Source organism: Daucus carota, chromosome 4 (genome assembly GCF_001625215.2).
Source record: "Daucus carota subsp. sativus chromosome 4, DH1 v3.0, whole genome shotgun sequence".
Lineage (NCBI taxonomy): Eukaryota > Viridiplantae > Streptophyta > Magnoliopsida > Apiales > Apiaceae > Daucus > Daucus carota.
The window spans coordinates 26,962,933-26,985,266 of NC_030384.2; the positions used below are offsets into that span (position 1 = coordinate 26,962,933).

Consider the following 22,334-nt stretch of genomic DNA (forward strand, 5'->3'; position numbering starts at 1 on the left):
TGCTAGACCCGACAATTTCGGGTAACAGGTCGTGTTCGTGTCAGTAATCGGGTCGATTTCGGGTTAAGCTAAAATCACTTAAAATTAGATAAAACTAAAAATTGAAATTTTTAGAAATTAAATTCTAATTTCGGGTCATTTCGGGTCCATTTCGTGTCAATTGGGTGATTTTCGGGTCAGTTTCGGGTTTTATCTCAGTAAATCGAGTTGCGGGTTCGGGTCGGGTTCGGTCGGGTTCGGTAGGGTTCGGGTTGTGTCTGATATTGCCATCCATGTGGCTATGCATTTGTATTACCCATGATGTCCCTGTGAGAGTTAACGTTAACGGTAGTTTTTAACGAAAATGTAAGTAAGGGTAGTCTTTAACGAAAATGTAAGTAAGGGTTACAATCTGCAAGCGAATGTTAAGTGTAGAGTGCATATTGTCACGTTTCAAAGTCCAGATATTAAATTGTGTTTGGAGCAAACCCACGCTGACAAAGTGTAATTAACTCTTATTTAGAAGATCTAACTTTAGTCAAACCCCTAAAATTTGGCAAACACAAAATCCCAAACACTACTGCATACATAGAGACTAGAGTAGTAGTCTCTCTGTTTTCAACGCTGCTTCTCCTTATCCAAACCCAAAGCAGCAACCATTATACCCTCTTCACATTTCATTCTAAAATGGCTTCTTCTAATGCCATTTCCACTGCTTCTATTCTCTCCTCTCCTACCCAAGTATGTTTATATCTGTGTGTGTGTTTATATGTTTGTGTTTGTGTTTATGTGTGTGTGTAAAGATTGTGTTTTGATTGGTTGTTTTGTTTCAGGGTAATTTGAGGAGAAGTGAAGTGAGTCAACTGCAAGGGCAGAAGGTGAATTTTAGGCCATCAAATGGTGGGAAAAGAATTGGGAGAAGACTAAGTGTTAAAGCTGCTGCTAAAGATATTGAGTTTGATCAGAAATCAAGAGCTGCTCTTCAGAGAGGGATTGATAAGCTTGCTGATGCTGTTGGGCTTACTCTTGGTCCTAGAGGTAGTTTAAAGTTTTGACCTTTTTTTGATTATGAGATTGACTTGATTGATTTTGTCGATTTTCTGGGTTTTTTTGGTGTTGTGTTGTTGAATTTTGGTGATTGTTGTGAGAAGTGATTGTTATACGGTGGGTCTGGAGGATTATTTACATTTTGCTTGTGTGATACTTATGAGATGAGGTAATATAATTGGGTGATGTGAATTTTGAAATGTATAAAAATGGAGATTGAGGTTGTATGAACTTTAATCTTGCTTTGATTTTAATATATAACTTGTTTGATTTCGTTGTCTATTTTGGAATATTTGATGATTGGGTAATACAATTGGATGATATGAAATTTGAATTGTAAGAAATTGTATATGTGATTTCTATTACTACCCAGGTTTTTGAGAGATGGTTAACTTGTTTGTTTTTAAATGGACTAAAATTGTTATTATTGAGTTGTCAAGTCATTTTTATAACATTTGTGATTTTAACACATAAATAAATATCTTATATGGTTATGGTCTATGTATACATCTACGAAACATACATATCTTACTTTTTATAGGTTGAAATGGATATGAATTGGTAACAACTACTTAAGTTAAGCTTGTTTCTTATTATTATGTATTACTAGTTATGAGGTGGCAGTATGGTATATATTCAGAGTTTGTTTTTTCAACTACCAGCATGTTAAATCTTTCCTATCAATTTTTCAGTACAATGTAATGGCTATGATTGTATAATGACTTGCAATATAATAACTTTGAGCTGTCCAAACTAAAATTGCTTTATGTTGCTCCCTACTTAGCTTTGTGAATAGGAGGTTATAGTACTCCATATTCACTGTCAACTAGTTATGATGTAGAAATGAATCAACTGATGAATTATTTTATGTCCTCAAGGACGGAATGTTGTTTTGGATGAATTTGGGACTCCTAAAGTGGTTAATGATGGTGTTACAATTGCTCGAGCTATAGAACTTCCCGATGCCATGGAAAACGCTGGTGCTGCTCTTATTCGAGAGGTTAGACAACCTAAATTTTATCTTACAAATTTTCGTTTAATTTCTCTATTCAAGTGCTAGTAATTACTGATTCTCACCTCTTTCTGATTTTCCCTTCACAATGGCTTTCAATTTTATTTGTCAATTATGTGAAGGTTGCTAGTAAAACCAATGATTCAGCTGGTGATGGAACAACTACTGCGTCTATTCTTGCACGTGAAATAATCAAACTTGGTCTCTTGAGTGTAACCTCTGGTGCCAATCCAGTATCAGTTAAGAAAGGGATTGATAAAACAATTCTTGCTCTGATCGAAGAGCTAGAGAATAAGTCTAGGCCCGTTAAAGGTCGAGAAGAAATTAAAGGTAGGAAGTGGCATGTGTTGCTACTAGTCAAGTATCTTTCTAGTTGAAATCTCAGTGTTAGCTTGTTATGTATAATCCTACTTTGACTAATATATTTTTGATTTTGTTTTTAGCTATTGCATCTATTTCTGCTGGAAATGATGAGACTATTGGTACAATGGTTGCTGATGCCATTGACAAAGTTGGTCCTGACGGAGTTCTTTCCATTGAGTCTTCGTCTTCTTTTGAAACAACTGTTGAAGTGGAGGAGGGGATGGAGGTTTGTATATATCTTGGAATTTAAAGTGAATTTGAATACAGATTTTAGTTCTAATGTAAATACTAATTTGTCTCTTTAGTATGAATGGAGCTGGTAATTTTTTTTCTTTTTTACATACTGCTGATTTGTTCAGTTTTAACTTTCTTTTGACTTTGCAGATTGATAGAGGATACATCTCCCCACAATTTGTTACCAACCCTGAGAAAATGGTTGTTGAATTTGAGAATGCTAGAGTATTAGTCACTGACCAAAAGATCTCTGCAATAAAAGACATAATTCCGCTGCTAGAGAAGACAACCCAATTGCGAGTTCCCTTGGTTATTGTCGCTGAAGATATTACAGGAGAAGCTTTGGCTACTCTTGTCGTGAACAAACTGAGGGGAATTATCAGTGTTGCTGCTATCAAAGCACCTGGTTTTGGAGAGAGGAGAAAAGCTCTCCTTCAAGACATTGCAATTATGACAGGTGAGCAGTCTGTGAGTTAATTATAATCTTTAACAATTGAAGGTATTAAATTATCAGCAAGAATTAGAGTCTGAGATATTTTCTTGTTTAATGTAACTTAATGGTAAGCTGTTATTTTAAGTATGTGCTAAGTTAGGTATTTTTACTTTACAGGAGCTGAATTCCAAGCCAGTGATTTGAGCTTACTCATTGAGAACACGTCTGTTGAACAGCTGGGTGTAGCAAGAAAGGTCACCATCACCAAGGATTCTACAACCATTATCGCTGATGCCGCATCGAAGGATGAAATCCAAGCTAGAATTGCACAGATAAAGAAGGAGTTGTCTGAAACCGACTCTGTTTATGACTCTGAGAAACTTGCTGAGAGAATTGCCAAATTATCTGGTGGGGTTGCTGTTATAAAGGTAGGAGCTGCGACTGAGACCGAGCTTGAGGATCGTAAGCTTCGTATTGAGGATGCAAAGAACGCAACTTTTGCTGCCATTGAGGAAGGTATTGTGCCTGGTGGTGGTGCCGCCTTGGTTCATTTGTCAGAATATGTTCCTGCCATCAAAGCCAAGCTGGAGGACCCGGAGGAGCGTCTAGGAGCTGACATTGTGCAGAAGGTAATGAATGTGCTTTCTGCTAACAATTCTGTCACTATGCCTAACAGTAATGGATCCCTTTTTTGGGTTGTTAAAAGAACCTTTGGTTCTTTTGATGTCAAGAATCATTAAGTTGCTTTTTGGGTGTGTAAATCTTTTTGTTTGTGAAATCATGAAAGCATAGATGTCTATTCTAGATGGCTAAGGGTAGTGAGCATCTCGAGACAACTCGTCCTTGAAAACCTATCAGTATCACTCTTGACTATATTCTCGAGAGTCGAGACTAAAACTTATGCTGTTTATCTCTGTGCTCATTAATTATGTAATGTTATTTTATTGTGGATAGTAGATATTTTGTATTGACATTTTCCATTTGTAGGCATTGGTTGCACCTGCGTCTCTAATAGCTCAAAATGCTGGGGTTGAGGGGGAGGTAGTTGTGGAGAAGGTCAAGGCCAGTGAATGGGAGGTTGGTTATAATGCAATGGCCGACAAGTACGAGAACCTAGTTGATGCTGGTGTCATTGATCCTGCCAAGGTAACAAGGTGTGCGTTGCAAAATGCAGCATCAGTTGCAGGTATGGTCCTTACTACACAAGCTATTGTCGTTGAAAAGGCAAAGCCTAAGACACCTGCACCAGGGGCGCCACAAGGCATGTCTATATGATGACCAGAATATGGTAGTCTGTTAGTATCCTAACGTGAGAGAGTCTGAGGTTGTGTATGAAGCCCAAGATTGTGTGAGTTGCCAGATTTTGCACCTGGGGAGGTCACTAGTGTTTGGGTTATTTCATCGTTAAATTTTGACGGATAATTTCTGAATTCTTATTTTTTATGATCTGTAAAATAATTAAAGGATATCTGCATCAGTGTTTTTCACTTGACGCAAATTAGCTTAATGTGGTTTTTAAATTAAAATAAGTATTTGGTGAGGCATATTTTATTATATCATATTCGGAAGCTGTATCAGCCTATCAGGGTGCTACTGCTTAAACCGTGATGATGTTGTATTCTAGTCCTTAGAAATAAAAGTATACATCTAAGTTAGGCCGTAAATATGGATCGGATATCCGATCCGATCCATGGTTAATAAATAGATATGGATCCTTATTAAAAAAATCCGACCCGATAACAATCCGGTCTGGTAAAAAATGGATATGGATATCGTCACATCCGATCTGTTTATGATCCGATCCATGCTTATATTATATATTTTATATTAATATATAATACATACAAAATAAAAATTTCTAAAAATACAAGATAGGACCCTAAATCATATTTTCTTATAACCGAGCATTCGCTCCTAAGTCTTGACCCGGTTCTCACTCTTATTATTCTTTTTCTGTGTAGAGTGAGTATAAACATAGGGGAGCTAAACTCTTTCACTTAACACCTCCTCAATCACCTAATGGTGCTGTATTTAAGACATATTTATTGATTTTAATCCTTATTAATAATAGAGGAGCACACTACAATTTGCTTCCTCCAAAAGTATTAAGCAACTTATTTATTATTTTTTTATTTACTTGAATCTTGATACATTCTTTGTTGAAGGTTTTATAGTAACAACCAACAAAAAAATTTAGTTGCAGTTTTATTAATAACATGAAGCTGAAGACTTTACTTTACTGCTTTATTAGTTTTTTTGTGCTTATTATGTTAAAATTCATAAATTAATATAGCTAGAAAAAAATCACTTTTTTCTGTAGAAGGTTAAAACATTGTCTACGGTGAAAAAATATATTTCGTAATTTCTAGTGGATCAGGTCTCCGATCCAATTATCCACGATCCGAATGGACCGGATATAGATTGACTTATAAAATATCTGACTCCTGATCCGATCTGAATCCGATAAAATTAAATGGATTAGGATATGAATTTAGTTAGATCCGATTCAAATCCAATCCGTTTACAGACCTACATCAAGTGAACATACCAGTAATGTTCATTTCAAAATAAGTAAGGAAAATTGTGTCATTGGCTTCGAGCATAATTTAATTGCATACAGTTTTTATCAAGTGAACATACCCAGTAATGTTCATTTCAAAATAAATAAGAAAAATTATGTCATTGGCTTCGAGCATAAATAAGTTGCATACAGTTTTTACCTTTAATAAAGGCAGGTGGCTGAGATATATCATAATAATAATCAGATTTGTATCCAAAATCCTTCCTCTTACGTGCCTAAAAACAGGATGGATTACTGGGTAAAAGTTATCAAATGAGAATATCGAATAAGCACAAAAATTAAAATTAAATTAAGAGCTGAAACAATTCTCATTTTCAAAAAAAAAAAAATGAAACAATCTTGATTATTCTATTAACCAAATTCAACATTTCAATTGAAACTGAATAAATTAATAAATAATCGAATTTATAAAATAATAGAGACAATTATTTCAAATAAAAAAATTATGGAAAAGATTGATCAGTTTTTGCCAAATTGATCGGTCTCATCTACAATCATAAAGGAACCAATATGACTTGATAATAAACTCGGTATAGCTCAACTCAGACTTGTTTTGCTAACAAACTCAAATTCGAATATCACAAATTGTTTCACCAATTTATTGAGCCGAACTGAATTTTATAGTTGTTCGACTCGATTATCAACTCAAACTCATTTCGGCTCCCTAAAATCGCACTCGGCTCGATAAGTTTTATATGTGTGTATCAATATTTATAGTACTTTTAAAAAAAGAAGAAGCAACCTTACAAAAATGATCTCTTATAATATATATCACATAGCACAACAACCCATTGTTTGTATCTAAAATTACACTCTTGAACATATATAAGCAACAAAAAAATGCACAGTCGCACATTCAAAATATATGAATAATACATATATAAATTAGTGATAGATGTAGTTAAAATGATTTTGCGATAGTCAAAGTGGATTGACCAAAGATTATACATATAATATAAATAAGGAGTTCTCTATCATTAAGTTGCAAATCATAGATTTATATATCTAATTGTTTTTAATTCACAGTTTTATTGTATATTAAAAATATTTAGGTTGAGTTTTGAAATCCAATATATAATATTCTGTCAAATATATTTTGAACTTTTGATTTGGACCCAATCTATTCCATCAAAAAGAAGTTGAAGATGAAAAAAAAAAAATTTAATCGGCTCAACTTGACTCAAACTCAATATTAACTTGATTCGGTTTAGTAACAACTTGAACTCAACTCGACTCGGTGGTTAATGAATCAAGTTTGAATAGAAAAAATTGATCAACAAGCTAATCGAGTTTGATTCGATTCGATAAGAAAAAACTCAACTTGTACTCAAACTCTATAAAACTCGACTCGATTTGATTCGTTTACAACCCTAGTCGCACCAAGTTACTAACACTTAGTTTAAACCACGAACCATGTTATTGAAAAGGCACCACATGACAAATCATTGACGCATTCGGTCCAGAAAGATAAATACTTAATTGATTAGTCATGGGTTATTAAATAAACTGAATTAGAATTTTTACAATTATATGATTTACATATTCATTTTAATATATGTATATGTGTGTGTGTATAATATATATATATATATATATATATATATATATATATATATATATATATGCCAACATTCCAAAGAGTGACTCCTTATATGGAGTTACATAGTGCGCCACTATAAATCATCAATTTTATTATAAATTTTGTTATAGAATACATATAAAACGTGATTCTAATATAGAATACTATAAAATAAATCTATTTTAAGTAATTTAACACTTAAAATTTGATTAAAAAAATATATTTTCGAAACTGAATCTACAACAGAATAATTCTGGATGATTATTATTCTGTTATAGAATCATGTTGAGATATTGCATAATTTTAGATGATCTTTGAAATAAAAATATTGTATAACTTCGTTTTCGGTTTATTAATCAAAATTTGCAATTATATTTTATAAAAAATATAATAGAATATATATTACGTATATATTTATAATGGTGTGCTACGTAACTCCATATAAGGAGGTATGTTATGGAGTGCTACCCTATATATATATATATATATATATATATATATATATATATATATATATATATATATAAACACACACACACACACACACACAAGTATATACGATGGGCTTCTCGATTAATTTGCTAAAGAATCGAAAAATTGAAATACATTTAAAATCATAACCGAATTAAAATTGAATGATCAAATGAATATTATTTTTTATTATTTCGATACGATATTCGGTTAATCGATCTGAAAGATCAGCCTTACCTAAAATCCTAAGCTCCACCATTGTCAATAATCTCATCCATCTATAATGGCAATTCAATGGTTAACCGTACCACCACCGAGACCATCTTGTCCTGTATCCTTCCCAGAATGTGAAGACATGAATTATTTCACCTGCAAAAGATTCAGATTACACAAAATGGTACACCTATCATTGAGAGGATTATCACTATGCACTGGTTTTAAATTTCCAAAAAAAATAAAAAAACCCTAACATTTACTTCTTGGCAAAGAGTGAATATCAAATTTTCTCTGGTGAAACCCAATACAAGTGTGAGGAAACTTATTTTTCTACTAATAAATCAAATAAATAATTTATTTTTACATTTGCTACTTAACTATGGTTTTATTATACACGACTCAAAGCAGCTGAAGTCTTACATGTATTCGTATGATGAGGGAGCGCTGAAAAAAAACACGAGTGGTAACAATAAAATGTAAAGTGTACATTTTATTTGAACAAGTCATGATTTTAAAATCATTAAATTTTTTAATGTCTATGAAATCGAATTGAGTTATGTTTTGAATGATAAATTGTATTTATTACTCCAACTGAGCTTTCTGGAAACATGTGTCATTTATAAATTGTGTTAGTTGCATAGATAAAAGGCTAATGACATGGCTTTAATGATGTTCTTTTCTCAAAACTCGTGTAATGTATATTTGATGATATTGAAGCTAATGAGAGAAATGAACTCCTTCATTCTTTATGTGTAGACATCATGAGGTGTAATAGTGACAGGTTCCTAATCAAATTCTTTGGTTCGAATTAGGGTGCTTGATTCCTTAACCAACATTTAATCCTTAAGAAAAATAATAATAATTACGGACTTGAAAGATTGTATCAACGTATTTGATTCCATTTTAAATTTGGTGTTTGGTTCAACTTTAAATAAGTGTTTGATGAACAATTTTTAATCTATAAATTGTTTGATTCATTGGGGTCAAATCGTTTTCAAATATATATTAAAATTTTATATTGTGTGAAATATTGGAAATACAACTCATAAAGATATTTCGCAAATAAAGTCATGTAAGAGATGTTAGTAGACTTTTAATTTACCAAATGAAAAGAAAAGAAAATAACTGATGTTTATAAGTTATAAATATATATAAAGAGTTTTAGAGTAACATAACATGTGATTTTTTTGACTGGATAACATGTTTTCATTGCGATCAATATCATTAAGCAATATTGATAAGAATTCAATGAAAAACACTTCGTGAATATATGATTTCTATAAAAATAAACAGTTTCTCCAAGTTGTGAGTAAAACTGCTACAGAGCTATATACACAAATAAAAGAATAACATCTATAAGACTAGATATCAAAATTTTAGACTCATTTAAACCGTAATGGCACTCATTATCATGAGAGTAGTTCAAAAACCATAATAAACCGTAATGGCACTCATTATCATGAGAGTAGTTCAAAAACCATAATGAATCTGCTTTCGGATTATTTTGTCAAAGTATTCATATTAATTTTGGTTGAGACTAAACCCATCACCATAATTATTTTTACAAAATTGTAAATAATCACAACTTATAAATATAATTTAATTGCAAACCTCGAAGTCACAAATTCCGCTCCCTTTGGGAGTCGAACCTGTAACCAAGAGGATACAAGTCTCTGCTTAACCAGCTGAACTAACCCTTGTGGGCTAACTTATAACATATTTCGAGGATAATTAGGTTTAGAGATGAGTTCAAATTAGATTATATATAATTTTAGTTATATTATTTTGTTAATATAACTAATCATTACATATTTTTTGAATTAAGACAAAGATAGAAATATTTAATTAAATAGCAAGTCAGAATCACAAGTCACTGATTTTTGAAATTCTGAATTTAATATTATAAATATACATATATTATCATAGAAAATATGATAAGAGAATGAATATTATTTATCAATAATTATGATAGGTAACAAAAAGATATTTTAAATTATTTGATCTATTAACATATATTTAATTTTTACAGGATGTGAGAGTTCGAACTTTGTCAAAAATAAATATGCCTTGAATGTTAAAATATATTATGAATAAATATTTAGATTTTTTCCTCCAAATATAAATTTTTAGCTTTTAAGTATGTTAATAATTAATTATTGAAGCACTTATTCACCTTGAGCTTACTATTAAAAAACCCATTAACCTTTTCACTATTTTGCCAATCAACCAACAACGTTTTTACTAACAAGTTTAACCAACAATCTTTTCAAAATCATAAAAAAGCGGTTAATGGACTAATCATGATTAATGACAACTGATGTGGCAAACCAAGATAGTCCATACGGCACGGAAGATTAATTAGACTAGTTAGTTTGCCAAAATAATCGACAAACAACCTGATATTGCCAAAAAAAATTCTATTCAATTTTTTTCATTCAAAGTAATTGAGTACGAGCATAATTACAGTACAACAAATTCTATTGCATGCTATAAATTCATAAAATAAAATTAATAACAAAATTCATAAATTTTTCGAATCATCCGGACATAAAAAATCATAAATTCCTTTCAATCATTTGAACATAAAATTCACAAATTCCTTCAAATCATTCAGATTTGAACCAAGAACTTATCATTAGGGTAAAATTTTACATTCAGATAAAAAGATAAAAATGTGATGTTTCCGCTGATAATCAACAAATCAAAAATTCTACTAATCTTCCGATGGAATAACAATGGCAGGGTTCGAAATTTGAGCTTGAGCTTCTCCGACATTAGTTTATCCACTTAGTATCAAATAGCCATGTTAGAATAACATGTGAAAGAATACATTACATATCTAAAAACTATGCAAGACACATATACACAAATAAAGGCAGATTGTAGACAAAAAAAAAAAGCATATAATACACATATGAAAACACTGGGTATTTGTAATTAAACACAGCGCCAGACTTCTTACCTTCATGTTCGAAGTCGATCACCAAATCTAGCATATTACATTTATCTAGGTTTACTTAAATAATGACCGTATATTGCCTCCAGTTAAACCTTAAACACTTGCAATACTCCTCCATACTTGATATCTATGACCATATAATACAAACCCAAATTCACCCAAATCATAAGAACACTAATCGAATTCAGAATCCCTAATTACAAGATGAGTATATAAATCAAATGAAAGGAAGAATCGAAGATGTTACTGCATCAATCGAAGAGCAACGATTAAAATGAGTACAACAAGGTGGTCGTTGGATAGGGTTTCAACAGTGGAATAAGAGAGTAGCTGTAGAATGAGAGGGCAACAGAGGTTTTGGATTTTCTTTTTATATTTTAGATTTTGGTTTTAATGAATTATTGATTTTATTATTATTTTTTAAAATTTACATGTGGCAAGTAGGTGGAGTAGTGATGTGGCAAACATCATCTATGCGAGATTTTAAATTAATCATGGTTAAAATTTACTTAATTTTGAAAGGATTATTGGTTAAACTAGTTAGTAAAAAACATTGTTGGTTAATTAGCAAAATAGTGAAAAGATTAATGGATTTTTTTGACAGTAAATTATTATAAATATCTACTTATCTACTTATATATACTAGCCTTTAACCCGTGCGAAGCACGGACGGGTATATAATTCGTAATTTATTATTTATAATTTAAATTTTAACATCATTTTATTAGTATTTTAATATTAATGGATTGAATTTTAATTGAATTATATTATTCAACTGACTATATTTTCTTCCGATTACTTAAAAATGGACAAACCCTAATATATATATATATATATATATATATATATATATATATAGGGGAGGGTTCTGGTACAAACTTACAAACTTTTTTTGTTCAACACATATATAACATGAGTTCAACATTTTTTTAACATAATTTGTTGAACATCGATTAAAATAGTGGTGGAGAAGTACGTAAACCAATTTTTAAATGTAAGAACTAAGGTAAACATGTTATATAACTAATATTTATGTTTCTAGACCCTACCCAAACCCCAGAGGTATAGTTTAAACATCTTTTTAGATATATTCAACACAATGATAATTAGTGTTCAACATCCGATGTTGAACCCCAGTTATAAATGTGTTGAAAACGCGATTTATTTATGCGTTATTTTTAAAAATTGTGATTTTTTTTGAAGAATTTTCAACATAGATACTTTATATAACTAAGGATTAACACGATGGGAGAATAAAAAAAAGTTTATAAGTTTGTAACTTAAAAAAGTTTTTATTTGATCCTATCCCTATATATATATATATATATATATATATATATATATATATATATATATATATATATATATTTATTAGGATTTTATTACATTTAATCCGAATTTAGTACACGTAGATTTAAAAATAAAAAAATCAGAAAATTCTAATCTTTTCCAAATGTAGCCGATCGTGTAATACCTTTGAAAGATTCAGTAATCTGATAATCGAATTTCAACATAATATTGTAATCTTGATTTTTTTGACAACAATAACTTCTAAGATTAGAGTTAGAAAGAGTTATATAATGGTTATATTGAAATACAACACGTTAAAGTTAAAAAGAGTTATATGAATGTTCTTGTTAAAAAAAAGATATTCAAAATAACTTCTAAGATTAGAGTTAGAAAGAGTTATATAATGGTTATATTGAAATACAACACGTTAAAGTTAAAAAGAGTTATATGAATGTTCTTGTTAAAAAAAAGATATTCAAAATTGTATATTTATAATTTTATTTATAATATCATTATAATTTTTTTAATAAAATATTATATGATAATGTATTGTTATGAGTGTTTTTAGTATTTGAAACTATTTATAATACTAATAGACTCCACATTTGTAGACTTGCAGTACCAAAAGGAGAGTACCAAACCAAAAAATATAACTAAAACCTAGGACTACAAATTATACCCATGTTGGCTTATTATAGTATAGTATAGATAGTAGCCCAACAGTTCGTGTCAAGCCTCCCTCCTGAGCAAATAAATTAACTAGCTCCGAACCTGAGGCTAACTCCGAACATAACCTCTTCTCATATATATAAAAAAAGAGATGTTATCCATGAGACTCGAACTCAAGATATCTCCAATACAAATACATCACTCAAACCACTTGAGCTACACAAACAATTAGTTTGTTATTCAAAAGCATTAATTACATACTTTAAAACTTTTGTATTTATATTCGTTTCAATATCTTATTTATTTGGGATGAGTTATTATTTCAGTTTAGTCTCATATATTGTTTACATGATAGATTAATATCTATAAATTAATTATTTACATAAATAAATTTAAAATTGAAAAAGAATATGAATAATCGGGTTCGTGGCATGATTCAGATTTCAAAAAATAGATATAATTCGTATTCGAATAGAAATGAACGAATTCAAATCTAACTTAATAGTTTAAACGAGCACCAATACAATATTATAGAAATTTTAAGTCATGAATGTGAGAAATAAGCACAAAAACTGAGGTTTAAGCGAGCATCTTTGAAAAGAAAAATTGATGGGCTTTCGCCTTTCAACATGGGCTATGTCATATTAATTTCTTTTATTATAAAAGGATTTTGAACATTGATAATATGATAATGGTCTCTATATCCTAACGAATTTGAATATAGAAATATCAGTTCAAATGTAGTTTTTAATCTATAATTTTTTTAAAAAATATACTCCCTTCGTCCTATTTTAAGTAACCTTATTTGACTTTCACGGAGATTAAGAAAAATGTAGTAAAAAAGAGTAAATTTAGTTGGAAAGTGGGTAAAGTGGTGGAATATATCAAAATTTAATAATAGATTTGAGATAGTGGTGGTAAATTGTGAGTGTAATAGTGTTTATTTAATATAAAAGAGTATATAATAGAGAAGTAGTGGGTGTAATAGTGAAAAATAGTGTTTAAAAATAGTAAGTATAATAAGTTCATTATTTTAGAGATGTCTCAAAAAAAAATAAGGGTCATATAAAATGGGATGGAGGGAATAGTACTTATTATTACTATTAATGCTATTAGGTTGCATATATTACATTTTTCATGTTTACATATTTTGTCAAAAAGTAAAACATAATAGTTACGCTCGAAACAATATGATGACACACGGATATTATTTAAAACATAATACAAATTCAAGGTCCGTACGAGAATAATATAATGATATATGAATATTATTTAAAATACAGCAAAAACTAGAGCCCCGTGCCTCGCATGGGCTTTTATGCTAGTTTTATAATTTAAATTTAAATAATGGGCTTCATTCAGCTCCCTGTACGTACATTATAAACCAGCCTTTATAGTCCATTTCCGAAGCCCAATATCTGTTAAGCCCAAGTGTATCTTTTCCTTCACAAATTAAGAGGAGAATTTAGACGAATAATTTGAAGATTCTTGCGTGTTTCTGCAAGAAAACTAGTCTGATTCTATTAAGGTAAGTGATTTTGTAAGGAGAAATAATATACGGGTTTTTAATTTTATTGCATTTTATATGAGATATAGATACATATGTTCTTTTGTATTCGATTCTTTGACGGATAATTCTAGGGGAATTTGTCTCTTTCGTTTTTGTGTATCTATATGTTTTGTGAATTTGTAGCTCTTTCTCTCTTTCAGGTATGATTTTTTTCTTAAATCCCACATGGGTTTTCTCAGTTTAGCTTAATTTAATTTAATTTTTGATTAAATTATGTTTTTATGCTTTGTTTTTGTGGTCTTTTGGGTTTTTAAAATGAATTGTTTTGATTTTGAAGAGTTGGGTTTGTGTTAATTGTGGATTTTTGTAAAGGGTTTGTGTGGAAATTGATTTTAATGTTGTTTGGTGATTTTGCAGGTAAGCTTCTGGCCTTGTGGATAATTTTATTCAATTATCAGTGTTGTGTTAGTGTATTCTTGAAGGGCCAGAGCTCCAGTGAATCAGGTTTTTCTTTATCTGTATTTTAGGTTCATCTTGCATTTAGTGGTTTCTTTCGGTTTTATGTTTTCTATAAATTGGAATATTTGTGCATATGTTTGAAAGTGTCACTGCAATGAATGTGTGAGCTCTTTGAGTTTTGCTTAGTAGTTAAAAGTCTTTGATAGAAAATGATTTACGAATGGAGTTGCATGAAATTTTCTACTGGTTATCATGGCTCTTTATCAGCAATGAACTTGTCAGTGTAGCAGTGATTCATGGAGGCACTGAGAATTGACTTGATCAGGAGATGTTGTATTATTAGTTACATTTAAGTGATGGCATGATATTCCTTTACTCGTGAGTTGTGACTTATTAACAAAATGTGTTATGGTTTACACCGCCAACATATAAATGTTCATAGTGGTCAAGGTGTTAGGGTGACTTCAGAGTAACCATCTTTAGAACTGAGCATTGGTACTCTTGTACTGAACATGATACACAATCTTAGAAGTATTCTAAATCTAGCATACTGAGACATTTATGGGTTTCCTCGAACATTATAGGTTTATATATACTTTGATAGACTATAAAGGAAGAGAACTAGTTGGAATTAATCATCCTTTCCTTAGAGAGAAAGGACTGATTAACACCCTCCAAAATCAATTCCTCCACAAGAAAAATCTCTAAAGTTGGTTATCGGACTGCCCATTCGCAAATGGTGGACCATCCTTATAAGTTATGCCTTAATCACCCGTGGAAGATACCTGTACTTCATTAGTTCTTAAAGTCTATGGAGATTAAAATCTTTTATATTATGGCCAATTCGGATTTCAGCTCAGCTGTAGTCTAGGCTTTATTGTTTGAAATTAGTTTTAGGTTATTCATTGCAAGGACTGTGGATCTTATATAGGAAAGTTGTTTACTGTTAGCTATCTTATCTCCTTTGAAAGGTTTGGAGAAGGCATTGTTTCCGGAATATAGTGATTATCATTAAGGCACTTCTCACTTTTCTTGCGGATACATATGTCAAGCAGTTATGGCTCTCATATATTTTTTTTGGTCAATGGAAATTAACCATTTCATTTGAAGTACGTCACTTCACTAGTATGAAACATCACATCCTTCGACTTTACTATATTATAGTTTTCTTTAATCCTTCCTAATCAAAGAATTACTTTATAAGGTTACACATTTTATATGATATAATGGTAGGGGGATACGATACAGATAGTCAATACGAGTTTGATAGATTTTACGTAGTTACTAGCACTCTGAGTCCGTTTGATTGAAATCTCCACTACTATCTTGCAATGCCTATGGGGATTTACATTTTCCTGGACTAAAATGCTATACATAGCAGTTTTCTCTGGACATACCATGCAAATTGTTCATCACATCTCAGGAATCTTCAGTTCGCAACCCTAAGATTACTTTAACAAAGTTATTTTTAACCCATGGAACTTTTGAAGTTCACTTAAATTTGCAAATTTCGACTTAAGAGTTTCACAAGTTTGCACTAGGCATGGTTTTTTTCTATTATTACATACCACCTGCTGAGTTTCTTCTTTTATAATCTCAACCCTAATAGCACAATGAATGTTTTCAATCCTAATTATAAAACCGTCATATTTATACATTCTTATTAGAAGTAGTCTCCTTATTGAGGAATTTATTAATACTATAAATAATCATTGTATCTGTAGAGTTTTTAGTCAGATGTTCTAGAAAAGATTCCTGTCACCAGCCTTTTCTTTTACATGCTGGAAACCTAAACATCAACTTTAAGTAGGTACAAAGTTGTGGGTGCTGCATATAGAATATGTCACTTTGCAAACAAATATTGTCAATTGTTAGATGAATCCATATGCGGATTTGGATACCTTGGGAGTTGGCTTAAAAAATAAAATGGTACAGTTACAGGCTTACAGCTCTTTATGGTTGATGGCGGTAGGATTGTTTGGCTAGAAGTAAATTAAAACCTCAGCTTATGATTGTTTTAAAGCCTTACTGTGCCATTAAGGAAGAAATCTAGGCGCCAATATTTCTTCTTTATTCCAATACTTCCTGATTTTCTGTCACTGAAAGCTTTCCTTGTCCATAATAATTCCACTCTATTGTTCATTCTTAAAATAGAAAAATAAATTTTATATAGAAGAAAGAAGATATGTAGTTGGGAAGACTGGAAGTTGGTAATAACAAGCAGTGTACAAGTAATCACACCAACACCTTAGTAAAAGACTACATCTGAGTGCAGTGCGCTGATGAAAAAACCAACTTCCCCTGTTGCTCAAGTTAAAGAACAAAATGTCAAATGTGCACTCTCTTGCAACCGCACAATATTTTGGTTCTGGACAAAAATTCTTCTAATGGTGCAAACCTGAACCTGGTTTAGATACTAAAGATTTAATTCACATAGGCACCAGGAAATTTATAGCTTTCTATGTCGGGTTTATATCAAAGTGGTCACTAAGTTCACTAATATATCTCACCTGAATCACTATTCTCAACGGAAGGTTATTTAAATCACTTAAGTCACCTAAGATAACAGAATGGTGGTTATTTTTTGTGGTCAATTCTCTTTTTCAACCCAAAAATGCGAGAAAGAAGCACCTCAACTTGAACCAGTTAATCGATATTCTTGTGTTTGCAATTGGAGTATTTAAATATATACATTTTTTATATAAAATTTTGACACATATCTTGTTTATAGATCACCAAGTGTATTTTTGCAAATTTTGTCTTCTTGTTGAAGTCATGTGACGGACAGACACACACACATATATAAGTGGCTTAAATGAGCTCCCGTTGAGAACAGTGAGTCATGTGAGATATTTGAGTGTAATGAGTGGCTACTATGATAAAAATCCATTTCTCTTATCAGATTATCATGAGTTCAACCACCTCATTTACTAATGTAGAGTGATGCCACTAGACAGGATGATCCACATTTTTACTCGCTAATGAATACCTGAGGATAATCTCTCTAGTGCGTTCAAACTAAAATACCTGATGGTATCCTGAGATTATAATACCAGTCGATTGCATATTGGTTACCAACTGTCTGTAATCCTTAGATTGAACATTCTTAGTGCGTTCTAAGGTGATGAAAATTTGTTGATGCTCATATTTGACCATACTTGACTGAATGAGAAGTTCAATTGATCATCTTCGACAATATCCCATTGGCGATGAAAGTTTAAAATCGTGATTCATGAATCTTTATTACCAATTATGTTGGTCAATAGTTCTTAAGCTAGCTCTGCGAAGAGTTATCCTATACAGGGTTAAAAGTTAGAGTTCCTTGCACGAATTTCCTAGAAATCGGTGACAATAATATTACGTACTTCCCTGAATCCCAAATCCAGTCACTGACTCTTCTGTCTGACTGCCTCCCAGTACCATTTGCAGTCTTGTTGGACTACTTAGAATCTTTATATATATTTTCACAGATCAGAATATCTATACCCTGCAAATTTCTTCCTTGTGCATGTATGTTTAGAACTCATTATGAAGCAACACACTGCTAGAACGGAAACAGAACTAAAGTCAGAAACTTTGTCCTAGACCTTAGAAGTTATAATCATCTCTTAGAAGCTGATTGTTTTCGAGCTGGCAGCATGAAGAATCTCTTTCATATAAAATATAGGTGCGAAAGACTAGAGAAGAAGAGAGTGATAAAACAGATAATACATATCATTTGAGGTGGACTATCGGCCAGCGCTTTTCCTTCCCTTCTGTCTTTAGGCTTGATTGTACTAGGTGCAGTCAGGTGATCCAGTAGCTTTTATTAATATATTAGCATGATGGTACTCGTAGTTTAGAGAGAAGTGGAGCCTTTGAATTGTTATTAGTTGTCTGCTAAAAACCACCTTTTATATACTAAACGGGAAAGAGATACTGGACAAAGGGTTTTTCTTTAACAAGTTGATACGTTTATGTGTCCATAATTATTAATTGCCAACTCATTGGTAGGATCTTTTTCTCTTTCTTTTTGCTTTATAAGTTACATTAAGCAGGGGATCCTTAAATCTCTTAAACAGGTAAATTATTAATAATTTCATCTTAAATATAAGTTTGCAATTTATATGAACAGCCCCCTACCTTTTTTTTTTCCTTTTTTGGATGTGTAGCTGCTTTGCGGAATTGCTCTTTAAAAATAATTTGTCCCTTCAATTTTCCCAGCTTACCAATTAGTTTTACGCCCGTATTTGGGTCACAAAAATGATCACATATGTGTTAAGTGTTAATTATAATTTTAAATGTAAGACTGCTACTCATATTCATTCACGTTTGGACCACACTCCTGTTTATCTTAGGATGGCAATTTAAAGAGTTACATTGAACTGGGGAATTTTGCTATTGGTTGTGCATTCTTTCATTGACAAGTATCATGAATGGGGTGTGACGAAGTAGTGTTTCATGGAACACGGGTGGTTCGTCTACGGGTACGGGTACCTGCGTCGCTTTTTTCCATTAATCAAATGCGAGGACCCGTGAACAAAGATGATGTAATTTACATATGGAATAAGTATTATTTAGTAAATGATCTGCTCGTTATATGCGCTATCACTGTGTCACCGTGCCTGATGATTTTACAATATGACCACAAAAAAGATTAATCATGCATGTTACAGAAAAGTTTAAAAACAACTGCACACATTGACAAAAAGAGATATGTTTCGTTTTTAACACTTGAAGCTGGTTACTGTCTATTATGAATAGAGGAATTAAATGGCTTCTATAGTGTTGTTAAATTTTATCCTGTCAGTACTAGTTGCCTTTCAGACTTTTTAAGTTGAATACTTGTCATCCTTTAACTAGCCAAATCAACAGGCGCAATGAAGGTTATTGTTTGCAGTGTGTTTCTGTTCTACGTACTCTCCTGATATCGGTATTAGTCGCAGTAAGAGCATGGGCTGAAAGTTAGTAGAATAATTTGCAACTGAAATTTTTTGCTCTTGTTCATGATTGCTTCAGGGATATTGTTTATGCCAATATCAATAAGTGACTAGATTCGGTCAGTCCAATTGTATAATTTTCTTGTTGTGGCGGTATATACTGTGTTGGCAGCTCATGCTATGCTTATGCGATTCTGGCTCTAGTTATAACAAAATTGATTAATATTACCATCAAACTGTTATCCTATTCTACCTTTTTAATATGAAGATTATGAATCAGAATGTAAATGAATCTGCATTCGGGAAACAGTTCTAAATTTGTTCAATTTATGCCAGGCAATATTTTTACTCCAGGCATGTATCTGTTGTATTCATTTGTTTTACAAGTAACTTATCAGCAGTTTACTGCCATGATATTTAATCTTAAAGATGTATTGCTTTTAGTTATGGTTACTGATAAACTTGTCCTCTTTTTTCCTCTCAGAATCATAGGTGCAATTAGAGATTGATTTGGATGGTTTTGCTCTGATAGCTAGTTGTCGCTTCTCCAAAAATGAACAACAATTACGGGGGAAATCAAGTAAGATGCGAAGAATAGTGACTATTATTTATTATTACAGCTTAAAATAGTTGTTAACAATCAAACATTTTTACAGGAAGAACCAACTGTAGCAGGATTTGAAGTTCCAAGATCTCCTGATGCTAGTTACAATAATGTATACCCTGGCAATGCAGATGAAGGACCAGAACCTCCTGTGGTCCCCCCGCACCTGCAACACACCTTGCTAAACCATCCATCAGGTAGAGGAGGAGATGCTCCCACATCGGTTCCATTGCCACAGAATGTTGTCCTCAATCATCTTTACCTTGAAAACAGAGAGGCTCCGCGATCAGTTGTGGCACTCGGAATCACCCATCGCTTTCGCGCAAAATATGTTACGGTTGTGCTTTATAAACCAGTTCAGAGAAATGGCAGTACCAGTACTTGAACCGTGACTCATGTGCTTATGTTTCTGCATTTCATTGAAGTATCTATGATAACTAGTGCTGTCAAATGTAGAATGTTTGCCTTCTAACTTGCTATGGATTTGAATCAGGAATTATTAGAGTTTCGTGGATGGGTGTCCCTTATATATTTTCCTTCTAAATATTTTAGTATGCTGATGGCTTATATTGTAGCAGATTGATTTATTTAATTATATTTTGAATGTCACAATTCACAAGTTTATTGTACATTTTCTTTGGATTACTGTCCAGATCCCCTCTTGTGTATTTTTTTATTAAAATATATGAGGTTTTTGTGTATGGGGTTGGAATTCTACTTAAATTCGTACAGGGTTAAAGGTCATGTGTTTGGATGAGTCAATATTAGGGATGGCAATCGGGTCGCTATGGTATAGTTCAAATTCAAATCCAAACTTTTTAACTATAGATCCGAATCTCAAAATACTGAACCTGATCCGACGTATTTTGGATCTAATTTGGATATATTTAAAATCCAAAACTTTTGAATTGAAAATCCGAAATATAAGAGAATTGATATATGAGGTCTAAAATCTAAAACCTGAAATTCAAAAATCAAAATTTAATACACTAATAACATTGTAGTAGTAAACAACATAAATTTGAAATCCAGAAATTAAAATTTAATACACTAATAACATTGTAATAGTAAACAACAATGTAAATTTTGCCTATCAAGGATAAACTCGTCTGTTTGTAAATTTTAGGATTTTTTTGTCAGCTTGTAAATTATAGGAGCCTTTTTGTCAGTTTGTAAACTACAGGCGTTGTTTGTCATTTTACAAACATCAAGGGTCTTATTATGAATATATTAACTGCGGGGTTTCAGTCATAAATTGTGCATAATTTGGATGACCATTTTGCACTTTGGCTACCCAAATTTCAATTCGGGGGTTTACTTGGTTTTTTCTTCAAATTACTTGACAATAATCATTTGTAGTTAAAAATTATTATTGTTTAATAATTATTTTCCAAAAAATTTATCCAAATTTTGATTTTTCTTTTAAAGGTGTCCCACTTTGATAAAATTTTAATTTTACTTAAAAATTCTAACAGGGATCTTATTACTATATAATAATAATTTTTTCAATTTCATTTAAACTTCAGTTGTAATTGAATTATGCACCAAAATTCCTCCCAGATCGACGGACTGGGGGCTCAACTAAGCTCATTTTGAGCTCACTTTGTTATGATTTATTTTTAAAAATAGTTTTATTAGTTATTTTTTGGTTTTCAAAAATTTTTGTGTCCCTTTCATTACGAATCCGGGTCTATTTACGAACCTCTTTTAAAGTCTAAGTTGAAGCAACTGGTAATGCATTGAGGTCCAATAAATTTGGACTCCTACATCAATATTCTTGGATTCTCGATGTTGAGGTCGAATAAATATGGATTCATGCATCATGTTCCAGATTATTCAGCGTTCACGCTGAGGGCGAATAAATATGGATTCCTGCATCCTCGTTTATGGACTCTCGTTGAGGTCAAATAAACCTCATTATGTTTGTCCAGGTCGAAAGAATTCAGTCTCGGCTCATTTTTCGACGTGAATTGAGGTCGAATAAATCTCAAAACATACACCCAAGTCGA

The 22,334-nt window shown here is 31.6% G+C and overlaps 2 protein-coding genes across 6 annotated transcripts; both read left to right on the forward strand.

The window, feature by feature from the left end:
• Positions 1-532: 532 nt before the first annotated feature.
• LOC108218974 (ruBisCO large subunit-binding protein subunit alpha) lies at positions 533-4,575 on the forward strand. The gene is made up of 8 exons (XM_017392175.2): positions 533-720; positions 813-1,017; positions 1,905-2,026; positions 2,161-2,368; positions 2,482-2,627; positions 2,786-3,092; positions 3,246-3,697; positions 4,056-4,575. The coding sequence occupies exons 1-8, from the start codon at positions 667-669 to the stop codon at positions 4,341-4,343; spliced, it is 1,782 nt and encodes a 593-aa protein (XP_017247664.1). The 5' UTR covers positions 533-666; the 3' UTR covers positions 4,344-4,575.
• A 9,637-nt stretch (positions 4,576-14,212) lies between these two features.
• LOC108215706 (SNF1-related protein kinase regulatory subunit beta-3) lies at positions 14,213-20,970 on the forward strand. Of its 5 annotated transcripts, none has more exons than XM_064092239.1 (5): positions 14,213-14,361; positions 14,761-14,847; positions 19,140-19,268; positions 20,206-20,301; positions 20,378-20,970. In XM_064092239.1, the coding sequence occupies exons 4-5, from the start codon at positions 20,275-20,277 to the stop codon at positions 20,708-20,710; spliced, it is 360 nt and encodes a 119-aa protein (XP_063948309.1). In that variant the 5' UTR covers positions 14,213-14,361; positions 14,761-14,847; positions 19,140-19,268; positions 20,206-20,274; the 3' UTR covers positions 20,711-20,970. The 5 variants fall into 5 exon arrangements, with proteins under 5 accessions (XP_063948309.1, XP_017243744.1, XP_017243746.1 ...); XM_064092240.1 differs by lacking the exon at positions 14,213-14,361 and adding an exon at positions 14,389-14,543; XM_017388255.2 differs by lacking the exon at positions 19,140-19,268 and having other exon boundaries at positions 14,214-14,361.
• The last annotated feature ends 1,364 nt before the right edge of the window (positions 20,971-22,334 follow it).

Coding starts and splice junctions, on each gene's coding strand:
- LOC108218974 (XM_017392175.2), top strand. CDS start 667: ATGGCTTCTTCTAATGCCATTTCCACTGCTTCTATTCTCTCCTCTCCT. Junction 721..812: donor TTCTCTCCTCTCCTACCCAA/GTATGTTTATAT, acceptor GTTTTGTTTCAG/GGTAATTTGAGGAGAAGTGA. Junction 1,018..1,904: donor GCTTACTCTTGGTCCTAGAG/GTAGTTTAAAGT, acceptor TATGTCCTCAAG/GACGGAATGTTGTTTTGGAT.
- LOC108215706 (XM_064092239.1), top strand. CDS start 20,275: ATGAACAACAATTACGGGGGAAATCAA. Junction 20,302..20,377: donor ACAATTACGGGGGAAATCAA/GTAAGATGCGAA, acceptor ACATTTTTACAG/GAAGAACCAACTGTAGCAGG.